The following is a 16,201-nucleotide window of genomic DNA, read 5'->3' on the forward strand; positions in this document are numbered from 1 at the left end:
CATAGTTCTGGAGGTCCTTGCCATAGCAATCAGACAACACAAAGAAATAAAAGACATTCAGATTGGTAAAGAAGTCAAACCATCACTGTTTGCAGATGACGTGATATTGTACATAAAAAACCCTAAAGAATCCACTCCAAAACTACTAGAACTAATAATATCTGAATTCAGCCAAGTTGCAGGATATAAAATTAATACACAGAAATCTGTTGCATTCCTATACACTATGAATTAGCAGAAAGAGAAATCAGGAAAACAATTCCTTTCACAATTGCCTCAGAAAGAATAAAATACCTAGGAATAAACCTAACCAAGGAAGTGAAAGACCTATACCCTGAAAACTACAAGACACTCATGAGAGAAATTAAAGAAGACACCAATAAGTGGAAATACATCCCATGCTCATGGATAGGAAGAATTAATATTGTCAAAATGGCCATCCTGCCTAAAGCAATCTACAGATTCAATGCAATCCCTATCAAAATACCAAGAGCATTCTTCAACAAACTAGAGAAAATAATTCTAAAATTCATACGAAACCACAAAAGACCCCGAATAGCCAAAGCAATAGGAAGGAAGAATAAAGCTGGGGGATTATGCTCCCCAACTTCAAGCTCTACTACAAATTTCAGTCTCTACTACAAAGCCACAATAATCAAGACAATTTGGTACTGGCATAAGAACAGACCCATAGACCAATGGAACAGATTGGAGAGCCCAGATATACACCCAAGTATATATGGTCAATTAATATACAATAAAGGAGCCATGGACATACAATGGGGAAATCACAGCCTCTTCAACAAATGGTGTTGTCAAAATTGGACAGCTACATGCAAGAGAATGAAACTGGATTATTGTCTATCCCCATACACAAAAGTAAACTTGAAATGGATCAAAGACCTGAATGTAAGTCATGATACCATAAAACTCTTACAAGATAACTTAGACAAAAATCTCCTGAATATAAACATGCGCAACTTTTTTCTGAATGCATCTCCTCGAGCAAGGGAAACAAAAGCAAAAATGAACACACGGGACTACATCAAACTTAAAAGCTTCTGTAAATCAAAGGATACCATCAACAGAACAAAAGGGCATCCTACAGTATGGGAGAATGTATTTGTAAATGACATATCCGACAAGGGGTTAACATTCAAAATATATAAAGAACTCACATGCCTCAATACCCAAAAAGAAAATAACCTGATTAAAAAATGGGCAGAGGATATGAACAGACAATTATCCAAAGAAGAAATTCAGATGGCAACAGACACATGAAAAGATCACTTTTTATCAGGGAAATGAATCCACATCACTTATTATCAGGGAAATGAAAACTAAAACCACAATAAGATATCACCTCATAGCAGTTAGGATGGCCAGTATCGAAAAGACTAAGACCAATTGTTGGTAAGGATGTGGAGAAAGGGGAACCCTCCTACACTGCTGGTGGAAATGTAAGCTAATTCAACCATTGTGGAAAGTAATATGGAGATTCTTCAAAAAACTGAAAATAGAAATACCATTTGATCTGAGAATTGCACTCCTAGGAATTTACCTGAAGAATGTAATTTCTCAGATTCAAATGACATATGCACCCCTATGTTTATTGTAGCACTATTTACAATAGCTAAGATATGGAAGCAACCTAAGTGTCCATCAGTAGATGAGTGGATAAAGGAGATGTAGTCCTTATACACAATGGAATAGTACTCAGCCATAGGAAATAATTTCTATAATTTGCAACAACATGGATGGAGCTGGAGGATATTACGCTCAGTGAAATGAGCCAGGCAAAGAAAGACAAGTACCAAATGATTTCCTTCATTTGTGGAGTATAACAACGAAGCAAAACTGAAGGAACAAAACAGCAGCAGACTCACAGAACCCAAGAAGGGACTAGCGGTTACCAAAGGGGAAGGGTGGGGGAGGGTGGGTGGGGAGGGAGGGAGAAGGGGTTTCAGGGGTATCATGATTGGCACACATGGTGTGTGGGGGGGTCAGGGGGAAGACACTATAGCACAGGGAAGACAAGTAGCGACTCTGTGGCATCTTACTATATTGATGGGCAGTGACTCCAATGAGGTATGGGGGGGGGACACGATAACAGGACTGAATGTAGTAAGTACATTGTTTTTTCATGTGAAACCTTCATAAGAGTTTATAACAATAATACCTTAATAAAATAAATAAAAAAATAAAAGGAATAGCCTGTATTCCCAGAAGATTTCCCTGTCATTCCAGGTGCTGCAGGAACACTTAACACTCCTCACACCCCTCCTAATACCAGAGGCTAAAATTTGTGCCTTCATGCTTCCCTTGCACACTGTGCTGGGCCATGGGACCACCAGCAGAAGCTTCTAGAAACCGCCAGTGGAGTTCTGTGGGGTAACACCTTTCTCTGTGAACTGGAGAAGAGAAGCAGATGTTTATCACTTTCACAGGAGCTGAAGGCCTTGAAGATTTGGGTCTGATGTCCCCTCAGCTGAGCAACTTCAGGCCAGTGCCTAAGTGGGTGCATGTTTGAGGAACAGTGGCTGGGTGGAAATGCCAGGAAGTGTTCATAATGGAGCCTGAGGAAGTTTGGGGCATCCTGAGAACAGAATGAGCTGGCCGGGCCCTGAGCCACCCCAAACTCCTCCCACTTCCCTGCCACTAACCAGTTCCAGCTGCACACAGTCCCTGCCATCACTTCCCATCTGGCTTCTAGGAACCCATGACTAATTGAAGGAGTGTGTGTGTGGGGGGGAGTCTTCTTAAAAACAGGGGTTTCCAGGGTAACTGCTTGGAAAAGTCAATCCCATTAATCCAGAGAAAGTTCCCTCTCCTGACTCCCTCAGGGCTCTTAGGGGAAAACAGGCCAGAGACTAACACATTTCTCTATATCAGGAGCAATGGCGGGGTGGGCCCTAACTTGTTTACAATTAGAGATTCAGTTTCCTTTTCTGTAAAAAGGTGTTAATACCAGCCAGCAGGGTTGTTATTGAGATTTAAATAAACTATCTGGCAGCTTTTACTATTACTCTATTCTCTCCTGGCTCCTTACTAGCTAGAATGTGGGTCCATCCCTCAGGGATTTCTGAGGCCAGAGTGAGTGCCCGGTCTTCACCTTTCATAAACACTGCATTTCTCACCAACACCCAAACACCCCTTCCTAAGCATCCTCCTCTCTTTTTGTTTTTGCTTATATGAGGTGCCTGACAGGAGGGAGTAATCACAGCCATCTCTCCGTTACTCCTTTTCCTTGTATCCTGCTCTCCCCAATCACCCTCAGCGACTTGCTTTCCCCTTAGCCTATGTCCTCCACTCTCTTTCCCAGCCCAGCCATGGTCTCTGGAGATGACGCTGCACAGCAGAGCTGGAGCTGAACTTGGAACCACAGATAGTTTCAAGTAAGTGCGTCAAAATGTTACCAGTAATTCCTTTCTGTTTGTTTTGGTATTTTCCAGACTTACTACAATGAGCAAGGGATAACTTTCATTCAGAAAAAAAGAAAACTTTAATCAGAAAAAAAAGATAATTTTCAGTTAGCCACTGTTCTGTTCTCCAAAGAAGAGGGACTGAGGGATAGGGTGAAAAGAGGGAGAGAAGGACAGGGAAAGAGGGAGAGAGCCCTACAGGCGGCTGAGCAGGAGCTGGTTCCCAAACTCTTATCATTTTCTGGGGTCTTTGGCCTCAGTGATGGCCTCAGTCAGAGGCTCTGTTTTTTCTGCCTGTCACTGGCCATTTGGAACTTAGTCACTTATTTGTTACCCAGTTGAGGGTATCATTGAGGGTGATAAGAGTCGGAGGATCCCCCACCTCAATCCTGGGGTGTGCAGGGTTCTCTTGTAGCATGTCAGCCATTCAGCTTGGGTTGTGGGGAAGGGCTCAGAATTGGGGTCCTACTGAGAACATGAATACAGTAACCCTTTCCCCTATTCCCTGTGTGTTTTGAAGAGTATACAAATGCTGCGTGATGCATAAATGATAGTGAAAACTTCAGAGTTCCTAACCACTTAAAGAACAAAATTCTAAGAGTCAGTGTGGTGCATGAAAAGAGTGTGGGTTATGGAGTCAGCAGACGGATTTGAATATAGACCAGACCAATTAGGAGCTCCATGTCTTCAGTCAAGTTTCCCTCTCCAGGTCTCCATAACTCTTATAAAAAATGGCCAGAATAATTCCTCCATCATGCAAGGGCTGTGAGAATTAAATGAGATAATATATAAATCACCTAACATAAAGTAGATTTTTTTAATGTAAGATTTTCTCCTCATCCTTAAACAGCTTTCAAGCCTTCACTTAACCGTGGCTCCCAACCACTCTCCCATCAGATTTATTAAGTGCCACCTGGAGCATTGAGCTAGCCTGGGGTTGTTCTACGGACTCAGTGATGAGTGAAACAGTCCAGACCTTCAGAACTTACTCATTGAGCACAGTCAGCTTTTCTCAGCTCTGCACTCTTTCCTAGGCCTGTGCGACCCTGTCCCTCACCACTCTTACCCCGTGCAACACTTGGCCAGCCTTCAAAGCCCAACCCCAAGCCTGCCTGCTCCATGAGCCTCCCCGGAGCCCCATGCCCTTAGACAGGCACCTCCTGCCTGGCATCCTCATATACCCCTCCTCGCAGGTACTTGGGTGGCTTTACCCTATCTTAATTAAGCTTCCTGCAGACAGGCTATGGCCCTTTACTTTTTTGTGCCTTTGTTAACCCCCACTCACAAGCACATATTCAGAGCTCATTAAATGCTTGAAGTAATGACTTTTTATGAAGCAGACAGAGCAGGCTTCAAGAGTATTTAAATTCCCAAATGGTCTTGGACGCAAAGAAACTGAGACCTCCCCCTTGGTTCAATCACCTGAAACCCAAGCACCTAAGTGGCTTCCTACCTCTTACCTTTTAGTTTCTTCTATCCTAGAGCAGATGGGGAGACATGAAGGTTGAAATTGAGGGGTTTGCTGTCCCAGGGTCACTGGGGCACAGGAATGCCCAACTCCAGAGAATGGCTGTGGTCATCCTTGTCAGGACAGAGATTCTGCTTCTCTTCCTGCCAGGATGCCCAGCTCCGGGACAGTGTGAAAAGTGTTCCTCTCTCTCACAGAGGGCTCAGGGAAAGTGGGCCGGGGGCTCTTCTTGTCTTCCACTCTGGCAGGGCAGGGGTTAATGGGGAATTGCAACATAACTCTGGGCTGAGTCACCTCCTACTGCCACTCCCTCAAGTTCCCCTCCCCTTAAGTTTCATAAAGGGGACTAGAAACTAGACAGTGAAAAGAACTGGAGGTAAGGCACCCCCTACCCTGCCCTGCTCCTCCAGGCTCCCAGAAATCTCAGGGCAGAAGCACAGATGGCCTCTGGAGCTCCTGCCTGGTGGGACCATGAGCTGGCAGCTGCTGTGGCTTGGCTTCCTCCTCCCCATGGTGGTCTCAGCCCGGGCTCTAGGGCCTGCAGAGAAGGAGGCAGCAGTGGTAAGGCCCCCAGGAAAGAGGGGCCCAGCCAGCAGAGGGATGGGGGGCCCTGCTCCAAGGTCCCATCCAAGCCTCCCTGCCTGCCTTTCCCCTCCTTCCACTACGCCCATCTACCCCTGCCTATCTCCCACTGCTCCCCCTTGTTCCACCTGAGCTGCTTCCCTAAGGTGCCTCTCCTGTGGTCCTTCCACATCTGTCCCCTCCTCTCCTCATGGTTCTGTTGGGTCACTTAGAAGCTTTACTTTGAGACTAACCCCCTTTGTATTTTGCTTACCCGTACCCCCATCATAGGATTACCTGTTGCAGTATGGGTACCTACAGAAGCCTCTAGAAGGACCTGCTGACTTTAGGCCAGAAGATATCTTGGAAGCTCTGAGGTGAGAGGTCATAAGATGCATGCCTTCAGGGTTGAGGTCTCAAAGTATTGTTTCCTTCTTCTCATCTTTTCCTCTCCTACTGGCTCACATCTGCCTGACCCAGACCCAAATCCACATCAGGAATGGAGGGTGAGGGTGGCTGTCGCTGCGAGGCTGGTAGAGCATGGGGTGAGTTGGGGGTTCATGGATTCATGGAAGAGGAGCCCAGTTATCAGATCTTCCAGGCGCTAAGCACTCCTCTGGTGGCCCCAGCCCACACTGTATTCAGCATACCCATACTCAGTCACATCTCACATGAAGTCTGGTTTATATGCAAAACCATGAGTTGAGTTGAGTTGGAGTTGAGTTTTTGACATGATGTTGCCTTTTGTAGACATTTAGTTCAGCATTTATTTCTATTTCAAACTTTTCTTTTCCTATTTTGGATCTAATGGATAGTTTTTACTTTTGTCAGACATGTTCACAGTCCCTTGAAAAGCCACAGTGCCTGCAGTGCCTGATGGATAACCCTATCCTAGAGCAGGCTGGGCTGGGAGGGGGTGTAGCCAGGAGGGGTGAAGGCTGAGGGAGGACAGGTGCTCAGGTGGGAGCAGTGGTGGGAGAGTCTCCAGAGTGGGCTGGTATCCATTTCTCCTTCCATGGCTGCCAAAGTCTGCACTGCTCCAGCACCTCAGACAGGTGTGGTGAGCACCAGGCACTTCCCCAGAGTGGGTTAGAAATTATAGTAGGGAAAGAAGGAGACACATGGGGAGAAGCTTACCCAAATAGAAGACTAAAGTTGGAGAGGGGAAGCTGGAGTTTTGCCATTTCTGCAGAGCAGAAGAGACAGCCACAATTATGAGGACTGGATACTGGACGGCGTGACCCCATTAGCTTCTGAGATTCTGTGCCATTCTCTTGGGCAGCTGGGGACCAAAGATCTCTCCCCAGTTTCCAGCCATTCCAGTCCCCTGCACTGCTGGATCCATTCCTCTCCTTTCCAGAGCTTTTTAGGAAGCATCTGAGCTGCCAGTCTCAGGTCAGCTGGATAATGCCACAAGGGCCCACATGAGGCAGCCCCGTTGTGGCCTGGAGGACCCCTTCAACCAAAAGACCCTGAAATACCTGATGCTGAGTGAGGACTGAGCTTGGGAAAGGGAAGGAAAGGAGGGGTAGCATGGCTCTGGAGTACAGGTGCCACTAGGACAGCCTGGACTAGTTGTGTTGAATGCGTGATCATTTGGTGATTACCTGATCATCACTCACCTGGAGGGGTTATTACATAGCTTTGCTGAGTGAATACCCAGACTCAGAGGGGCTCTCTGGGTCTGGCAGGAGGATATGTGTTTTTAACCTATTTTCTGGTCTAATAACCAGGCTGCTGGAGGAGGAAGCACCTGACCTTCCACTTCCTGAACCTGCTCTCTACCCTCCCAACCCACACAGCCCAGACAGCCCTCCTCCAGGCCTTCCAGTACTGGAGCAGTGTGGCCCCCCTGACCTTTCAGGAGGTGCAGACTGGCTGGGCTGACATCCACCTCTCCTTCCATGGCTGCCAAAGCCCGTACTGCTCCAATACCTTTGATGGGCCTGGTGGGCACCAGCTCTTGGCTTCTATCTCACAGACCTCTGAGATTATCTCTGTCCCCTTGAGCCAGTGACTCTGGAGCCTTGATGTTCATGCTTCCCTCTATGCCCGGCTGTACCCTACATTCTCTGACCACTCTCACATTCCAATGGGGAGCTGTTGGTCACCTCCCTGGGGCCTTACCAAGCTTCCTCTTTGAAGCTTATGCCGTCTTCCTTTAAGTTCCCCTGCTCAAGGCACACTCAGAGAGGACTAGGCCAGTGAGGAGAGAGGGGCTGGGAGGTAAAGCGGTAGAGTGATGCTCATCCCTGACACAGCAGGGTAGTGAGAGGGAAATCGGAAAGGAGAGGGGCACCCAAGAGGCAGTAGATATACAAGGGGATTTTGAGAGAATCGAATAATTGGGGTTTGTAACAGGTAGTTGATGCTCTAGCCGGAGACTCTGACTTCCTTCCTGTCCACCTTCTTTGTCCAGGGAGGGTCCTAGCTCATGTCGACATCCCAGAGTAGGGCAGTGTGCACTTTGATGAAGATGAGCTCTGGACTGAGAGGACCTACTGGGGCATGAATCTCCGCATCATTGCAGTCCATGAACTGGGCCATGCCCTGGGGCTCGGGCACTCCCGATATACCCAGGCCCTCATGGCCCCCGTCTATGCTGGCTACTGGCCTCACTTCAAGCTGCACCCAGATGATGTGGCAGGGATCCAGGCCCTCTATGGTCAGTCCTGCCCTGAGTGATCATGAGGGGCAGTCTGAGCAGCAGCTTTTCAGGCTTGAAAAGACAGTCCAGCCTCCAGGGAAGGAAGTGGCCTCTTTCTCTTCCTCCTGCTGTCATTCTGGCTCCCTTGTTTGCACGAGCTGTTTTTCTGATATTTTCATGTCTAATCTTCCTTCCAGACTTTGCTCCCTTCACACCCATTCTTGTGGATGAAGAACAAACATTCCAGTAAACCTCCTTTCCCTTGCTGGTGTCTCCGCAAACTAAAACTTGTCTCCTGCTGATCAATGTGACCAAGGGAAACTCTCTAGGACTCCCTTTTCACCTCTCTGTGAGGCCTCTGAGCCAAATTTACAGTTAAAGAGTGGGGAGGCAGGTGCTCTGAGTTCTGTCCTTGAGCAGCATTATGTTACCCTGCAGGCAAGAAGAGCCCAGAGACAGGGGATGAGGAAGAGGAGACAGACCTCCCTTCTGGGCCACAAGTATCTACAGAACACAGTCCTGTGCCGGACCCCTGTGGTGGTGAACTGGATGCCATCATGCTGGGTGAGGCCCTCCCCTTTTAGGCTGCAGGCAGGCAGTGGGGGCAGTCTGCTGACTTAAGACCTGGACAAATGGGGATGACATGGAATCTCAGCATGAGCAATGGGGGTTAGACACCAGCCAGGGTTTACTGGCAATGGGGGTGGAGCATGTGGCATGGGAAGGGATGGTTCAGGACCAAATTAGAGGTGTAAACCAGGTGTTTACCTCGGTTACTACCCTATAAGGGCCACTAAAACACATTTGGAAATACAGCAAGATGGGGGTGGCCATATTAACTGGAATGTCCATTAGAGAGGTATTGTACCTGCCTGGAAGAACAACTGGAGGCCACCTGGAGTGGAAGGAGAGGATCCCGGTGTCGGGGGTGGGGAGCAACTATCCGCAAGGCTTTTGTTGAGTGGACCAGAGCTGAATTGCTCTGAAGAACAAAGAAGAGGCTGAGAACTGGGTCCTTCTCTGTCCTTCACCTTCTCAAATTAAAGTTGAATGAATTTTGAGGCACCAGTCTGTGGGAGGAGGGTGAGTAGATACCCACAAGTCTTTAATTGACCACTGTCTTTTTGACTTGTTGACTTTTGCTCTCAGGACCCCACGGGAAAACCTATGCCTTCAAGGGGAACTATGTGTGGACTGTGACAGATTCAGGGCTGGGTCCCTTGTTCCAAGTGACTGCCCTTTGGGGGGGGCTCCCGGGAAACCTGGATGCTGCTGTCTATTCTCCTTGAACACAATGGATCCACCTCTGTAAGGGTAAGGGGACTGGTTTCCAGTGTGTTACCTGAGGACGGCCTGCCACCAAAGAAGCTATAAAAAGGAGGGAGAGATGAGACATTTCTCAAAGGTTGGAATGAGGAACTGTGCTGTCTTCAGAAGACAGAGGTGACTTGCTCTCTCCTTGCATGCTCCCAGGAGACAGGGTGTGGCGCTACATTAATTTCAAGATGTCTCCTGGCCTCCCCAAGAAGCTGAACAGGGTAGCACCCAACCTGGATGCAGCTCTCTATTGGCCTCTCAACCAAAAGGTGTTCCTTTTTAAGGTATAAGGTTCAAAGCAAGGGCAAACCCCTTCTTAGGAGGTGTAGGCTGCCTCACATTGAGAAGCAAAGACTTGCTTTTGAAGGGAGGTCTCCTGCTGCAGTGGGCTGGGGGTGGGCCTCTGGGAGTCCAGAAGCTCCCCCTTCATCCTCCTCTTCTCCCTACCCACCCCACACCTAGGGCTCCGGTTACTGGCAGTGGGACGAGCTGGGCCAAACTGACTTTGGCTACTACCCCAAACCAATCAAGGAGCTGTTAACTGGAGTGCCAGACCCGCCCTTGGCAGCCATGAGCTGGAGGGATGGCCGTGTCTACTTCTTCAAAGGCCAACAGTACTAGCGCCTCAACCAGCAGCTTCAAGCAGAGAAAGGCTACCCCAAGGGTACTGCCCACAACTGGATGCATTGCGGTCCCCAGAACCCAAACACTGCCCTGTCTGGTGGGGACACCCCTCTCCCAGCCACAGGAACTACCTTACCCAAAGACACAATCTCAGACATGACCCCCTCCACCACAGGTCCCACCAGCCTTGTATTCCCTGGGACAGTCACACTCCTAGTAGCCTAGGACCTGAACCAAATGTTTGCTTACTAGGCTGCTGGTGCTGCAGCAGGGTCATGAACCACAGAATGCAGGCCTCTGTACATCGCAGCTCTAGCCACCACTCCAGCGCTTTCTCTGCTGGGCAGTGACTCCTTAATGCTGGGTCAGCCCCCACCTCTTGGCTTCTTCCCCACTCTAGACAGCCTTTCAATTGTTATCTACTGTCTGGAGGGCAGTGGTGGAGGGAAGGTGTTAACCAGGCCTTTGGCTGACAGGAGGTGCCAGCTGGGAAGCTGTTATTCCTGATAAATTGCAAGAAAACAGCATGGCCAGTAAAATGAGCAAGGGCTTTGGAGTCCTTGAGAATCATATTTACCTGCTTGTGACATCAGGTGAGTTAATTAACCTTGTTGAGCCTCGGGACCCCCAACTGCAAAATCAGGTTAATATCAGTCCTGCAGGGTTGTCACATTAAGTGAAATACTGTATGTGAAGTGGTACTGTGTCTGGCACATTTGTGCTTCATAAAGGCTAACTCCATGTTCATAAGAAAGGCCCAAACAGCTCTTTGTGTGGCTGTGTGTACAACTGTCCAGTCTGATAAAGGAACTCTTACCAGATCTTTAAGGGACTCAGTCTGGCTCTTTGTTTTGGGGTGCAAAGAAAAGAGCAGCAACATTAGAGGCCAGCGTTCAATGCCATTTTATTCACATGCACCCATGTTCTTCCTCCCATCAAGGCCTTGCTGCCCAGGGGGATGCATCTTCCTTCATGCTGTCTGGGAACCAGGGAACAGACTTTGGGCAGAAGAATCAGAGAGGGGAGGATTAGAATGGGTGGGATAAAGTTCTATTTAAGATCAGCATTACCTACAATGAGAAGCAGAGAAGGCACTTGTCTCCCACACAGCCCCAAAGACCAGACTCTTTTAAACAAAAGGGCAAGACTGTGCCATGTGGGCCAATGCTCTTTCCTTGGAGCAAGAAGCTAGCTTTTTGGGAGGTGGGTGCTGAGCCAGGTACTGCCCCATGATCTTCCCCACATTAAGAAGGAGAGAAAAAGAAGCACCATGGAGGACAGTGTCCCCAATTGAGGTAGGAGAAGGGGGCTTGGACCTATGGGGTCCAGGGGGAAAGGCTAATCAGGAACCTGAGTACTCCCTAATAAGGGGCTTGGAGATTAGGGGATCCTGGAGCCCCTCTGTGCCCTTCTCCCCACTAAAAAACTATCAGGTGCTTTAGAAGGCTTCCTGATTTTCTATAGGTCCTACAAACACAGAACCCCTTATTTTAGCATGTGAGGCACACTGAGGCAGACATACAGAAGGCTATTTGGGTAAGGGCCCTTCTTGGTTTGGAGGAATTAGGGAGCTAGTTACTTTAGGGGCCAGGGTGCCTCCATGATTGGACAGAGACAGGTACTCATCCTTCCTTTCCCCACTCCACAGGATCCTTGGTCCCTGAAACAAATCCCTCCAGGGCTGGTGGGGGTGGGAGCACAGATTCCATATCCAGTCCCAGAGGTAGGGAAGTTTTTGTGTTTCCTGTGGGTGCAGGCACTGCTAGGGTGTCCCTATGCCCTTGCTGTGGGGATGGGGGTGGTCAGTGGAGGTTTAGGCTCAAGTCTGGCTGGAACCAGAAGGTGTGGTGAGGGGTACAGTGGAACCACAGTCAGAATCCAGGTCCAGGATGGCGTTGGGGGCTGAGGCCTGGGGGCCTGGTCCCAGCTGGTGCTCTCGAAGGCTCTGGAGATAACTCTGGAGGGGCACAGGGCAGAGAGGGCAGAAGGAAGGGCCTGGGTCAGAGCCCACTTCCCACCCTGGCTGTCCCCATATGCTCTCTTCCCTCACTCACTGGAGCCAGACTGTCAGCAGGGCCCCAGGTGTTATGGGGGAGGTGGCGCTGGTAGCTGCCCTCACAGAGCCCCACCCCAGCGGAGGTCTGGTGCCACTTGGCCTCTTGCTGATGGATCCGAAGGAATTGGAGATGCCTTCGCTGGTGGCTCAAGACCACTCCTTGGGAGGGGGCAATACAGACTCAGGGAGGCCTCGTGAGACCCTGAATGCCACCTCCAAACAAACTCACCCTCTAGAAAAACCCATTTGATCTCCCTGTCTGGGTTCTCTCAAACCTCATTTTCCCCCATTATTCTAAAAGAAATTCCTCTTTGGAATCCTACTCTTTCCTCTTACACTCCACTGAGATCTTCCTATCCTTTCATAACAGCCCGCAGTAACTCTTCCCTTCCCTGCTCCCCCTGACAGTTTCTCTTCTTATTCTTATGCAGACCTTTGGCTCCCACAACTCTAACTTTCCTTCAGTGCCCTGCCCCACTCTACTTAAACACCTCTGCCCTCCTCTCTCAGGTATATTTCCCCTTCCCCTCTTCAAGCCTGGGATCTGGGATGAGAGAAGGCACAGGTTGGCTGCTTCTGTACCACGGCATTGACTCACCATTGGCGTGGCCTCCACGTTCCTCATCCATGAGCTTCCACTGGGCCAGCGCCCCAAGGGCCCCCAGGGCTGGCCAGGTCCCCAGGAGGACCCAGCTATACCAGCAGAGAGGAGGCAAGGCTGGAAGTGCCTGCAAGCGTTGGCCCAACCGATGGCCCAGTGCCAGCCCCTCCAGAAAGTAGTCAGCACAGGCCACCAGCACAGCAGCCCCCAGCAGGGCTGTGCCCAGAACTGTGAATGGTCGTGGCCACTGAAGTGTGAGCAGGGCTCCCAGCAGTGCCAGCCCCACCAGCCCCCCAGCTGGCGCCCAGGCTGAAGGTGGTTGGTAGATGGGCTCGGTGCCCAGCAGGGCCCCAGCGCCCAGAGTTAGGCCTAGCAGGAGACCAGTCAGGAAGAGCCCGACACTGCGAACCAGCATGGTGACCAGGCCACAGAGGAGTCCGATGCCTAGCGCAATGCCCGCGCTCACCTCCAGGCTCAGCTGTGTCTCTAGCACCCGCTCATTGTGGCACAGTAGGAAGATCACCAGAGCTCCTGACAGCAGGCCCGAGAGAAACATCACTGCCCTGCAGCAGCGGTAGCCTGAGAAAGAGGCACGTGACACTGAGACAGAGGGGGAGTCCTGCAGGGTTGGCGCTGATGAATTGGAAGGGAGGGATGGCTAACCAGAGGAGCAGCACAACAGGGACCTCAAGGCAAGGGGAAAAAAAGGGACAATCTCAGGGAGGGCAGGGGCTCTTCAGGACAGTGAAGAGTGGGAGGGAAAGTCAGGAGGTAAGATGGATACACTGAGGGAGTGAGTCCACAAGAAGGTGTAGTCCTGTCAGGATGCAGATAGGAAGAAATCAGCATAGGCTGATTCAGCTTAGTGGGGAAGGGTGAAGAAGCCTTAAGTATGGAGGATTTTGAGAAAGGAGGGAAGGGGAAGGCAAGCGATAATTGCCAAGGGTTGGCATTGGAGGGCATGGGGTGGGGGTAGGACCAGAAGAGCTGGCAAAAGCAGCAGGGGCCCCACTGAAGGTAGACCTCCCCTGGTAGAGGAGTAGAGGTGGCCCCAGCACAAAGGAGAAGGCTGGCATCATCCCTGAGGGTGACAGTCTTGGGCAGCTGCCCCCCAGCACCCTGGCCCTGCCCTCACCGAAGCAGCAGTAGATGATTCCAAGGCAGCAGCAAAGAGCACACACCAGGGCAGGTGCTGCCTCAGGACTGTCCTGGGGCTCCAAGACACATCCTGGGTCTGGAGGCTCTGAGAGTTGTTGATTATAGGGCCTGGGGTCAGAGCTCATGGCCAGGGGCAGCAAGGCTTCCTCCATGGCCGAAGAGGAAGTGGTCACAGAGGGGGGTCAGTGCCAGCTCCTCTCATCCCATCCATGAATGTCTGGAGGGGGCTGGGAAACCTGCAAGGGGGGAGGGGGCAGGAACTCAGGTGTCCATGAATCTTGAGGACTCTCTTTATCTACTTCTTAGGAAGGAAGGGTAATTTCAGGAGGGAGCATGGCCCTGCTGGGGTACTAAGGAAATCTATAGGATTGGGTTAAGGGAAGCCAGCTGTCTCTTCACCACTCTCTGAAACAAGGACACTAAGTAAAACTTACAACAAAAATCTTGTAAGATAATGAGTTTATGTTTGCTGCCTAGCTTTCCAGGGTGGGGTGGAGGATTAGGAAGTCCTAGATCTATGGAGAGGCCCAGGGGCACTCATGGGACTCAGGGCTATTTATCCAGCAGCTTGTCCCAGCTGAAAGCAAGCTGCCCTCTATGCAGCTGGGACTTGATACTACCCCACTGGACTGGGAAGGGTGGAGTTAGTAAAGGTGGGAGAAGGAGGAGTAAGAGGGAATGAGTCATGGTGGGGTCTCTAGACAGCTGCTCCAACCCCAGGGAAGGAAGAGGGGAAAACCAGACATCAAAAGGGTCTGGGACAAGGAATCAAGCAGAGACAGGCACCCAGACTTTGTTAGGGTTTTGAAGCCTCGGCTTCATGCAGAGATAGAGCTGTTGGGGAAGGGTGTATAGCGACAGTCCAGCCCCCACGACCCCTCATGGGCTAAATTGGCGTTGCCCACAGACATCTCACATCCTGGGAGCTTCCTGCTCCTCCCCTCCGGACACAGGTGGGACTTTTTCTATCCCTCCCTTTCCAGGGGCTGTCAGGGCTGCCAGGGGATTTAAATTCAGTTCCTGCACCAAGCGGGAGCTGGCCCTGGGGCACTTGGGTGTGGGGTGGAGTAGGTGCAGGCACTGTCCTTTAGGTGTCTTCTTTTGGACATCAAGGTCCTGACAGGCTGGAAGCTTGCCTTGGGGAATCCCTTCAATCCGTTTGCAAGTCTGGGGATCCTAAACAAGGAGAGGTTGGAGAGGGGTGTTAACTACTCACCTCCCTGTCAGGCTGAGGGGATAGAGTGCTTCCCTAGACTCCCAGTCGCATCTCTGCCCAGAGGTCTCGGGCTTCTGAACGGCTGTTGTTGGGCGTGGGCACCCCCAGGGCCGCTGCGTTCTATGCTCCCCAAACTCCTGCAAGTTGTAGCCCAAGCCCCGGAAGCTAAATGCAACCAGCTTGGGGGCTGGAGGAAAGGGACAGGGTGTTTGGGGAAGGGGATGACATCATGGGGCAAGCCCCTCCAACTCTTTCCCCTGTGTGTGGGGGGATCCAGTTTACCTATTTGCTCTAGGCTGGGACCAGGGACCCCCAACCATAGCATGGAAGGATTTTGGGGGCACTGCGAGAGGTTTTGGGAAAGGTCTCTGAACACTTTGGCGAGGACTCGACAACTGGAAGCTCTCAAAGTTCCAACTGGGGTCCCAGCGCCCCACCAGCTCCGGTTTGGTTTCTTCCACTTCGCAGATAATTGGAGTATTGTCTTCTCGAGAACCTGGTGGTCGGGATCGGGGAAGGGGCTCTTACTCGTCCGGAGGGGAAGGCGAGGGGTTCATGAGTAGAAAAACTTGCAGAGCAAGACGGGGTCCGGAAAGGGGACTAAAGAGAGAGGCGAGCGCAGAGGAAGGGACAGAGAGGGGACGCGAGCCGGGTTTGCGTGGGGACGGGGGTGCATGTGGACAGCGACCGAACAGATTGGTATGCAAAGGGAATGCAAAGCAGCACTCAGAGGAGTATAGTGCTTTTTGGCCCTCTCTTCCTGTCCTGCGCCCCGCGGAGCTACGACTTCCAGTTGCCTGGCCCTATTCTGTAACGGCCTGGAGCTGCGTCCAGAGGGGCGCATCCGGGTGGTGGACCCGCATTTACACGAGACGCTTCGGCAGCTGGGTCAGGCGCTGGGGACGCCGAAGGTTGCTGGGAAAGAAGAGGCCGCGCCGAGGGAACAGGGTGGGGGCTGGTTTGGGGCACCTTCCTCTCCACCTCTGCTGGATACAGAAGGGCCTCTGTCCTCTCGACAGCCAACAGGGAAGGGATCAGGGCGGGGGCTCCTCTACGCTCCCTGGTTTTGTCTGCAAGAGAAACGGCCTGTGGCTTGGTGGCTGTCCACTACCTCCCAGTCTCGGCAAAACT

General features: G+C 50.9%; 2 protein-coding genes across 6 annotated transcripts; one reads left to right on the plus strand and one right to left on the minus strand.

Moving 5' to 3' along the window:
- Positions 1-2,327: 2,327 nt before the first annotated feature.
- Positions 2,328-10,860, plus strand: MMP19 (matrix metallopeptidase 19). The gene is given in 10 exon segments (XM_073216619.1): positions 2,328-3,395; positions 5,301-5,451; positions 5,743-5,828; positions 6,812-6,942; positions 7,185-7,400; positions 7,871-8,116; positions 8,537-8,662; positions 9,248-9,412; positions 9,572-9,699; positions 9,878-10,860. Coding segments are annotated over 10 exon segments (1,689 nt in total). The 5' UTR covers positions 2,328-3,342; the 3' UTR covers positions 10,265-10,860.
- A 39-nt stretch (positions 10,861-10,899) lies between these two features.
- LOC108395924 (transmembrane protein 198-like) lies at positions 10,900-16,176 on the minus strand. Of its 5 annotated transcripts, none has more exons than XR_012122722.1 (7): positions 15,353-16,067; positions 15,071-15,257; positions 13,832-14,090; positions 12,694-13,275; positions 12,094-12,254; positions 11,619-11,996; positions 10,927-11,037 (listed from the first exon to the last, which is right to left on the minus strand). XR_012122722.1 is itself a non-coding variant. In XM_073216616.1 (7 exons), the coding sequence occupies exons 4-7, from the start codon at positions 14,004-14,006 to the stop codon at positions 11,859-11,861; spliced, it is 1,056 nt and encodes a 351-aa protein (XP_073072717.1). In that variant the 5' UTR covers positions 14,007-14,090; positions 15,071-15,257; positions 15,353-15,566; positions 16,040-16,176; the 3' UTR covers positions 10,927-11,858. The 5 variants fall into 5 exon arrangements, 4 of the variants coding, with proteins under 4 accessions (XP_073072719.1, XP_073072717.1, XP_036864819.1 ...); XM_073216616.1 differs by having other exon boundaries at positions 10,927-11,996; positions 15,353-15,566; positions 16,040-16,176; XM_037008924.2 differs by having other exon boundaries at positions 10,927-11,996; positions 15,071-15,207.
- Positions 16,177-16,201: the final 25 nt, after the last annotated feature.

Source organism: Manis javanica, chromosome 11, assembly GCF_040802235.1.
Source record: "Manis javanica isolate MJ-LG chromosome 11, MJ_LKY, whole genome shotgun sequence".
Classification (NCBI taxonomy): domain Eukaryota; kingdom Metazoa; phylum Chordata; class Mammalia; order Pholidota; family Manidae; genus Manis; species Manis javanica.

Bases quoted from the DNA above. Each gene is read 5' to 3' on its own strand.
- LOC108395924 (XM_073216616.1), bottom strand. From the start codon at position 14,006: ATGGAGGAAGCCTTGCTGCCCCTGGCCATGAGCTCTGACCCCAGGCCC. The intron at 12,255-12,693 runs GTGAGTCAATGC...CCCCCTCCCAAG, and splicing joins ACGTGGAGGCCACGCCAATG to GAGTGGTCTTGAGCCACCAG. The intron at 11,997-12,093 runs GTGAGTGAGGGA...GTGCCCCTCCAG, and splicing joins CTGCTGACAGTCTGGCTCCA to AGTTATCTCCAGAGCCTTCG.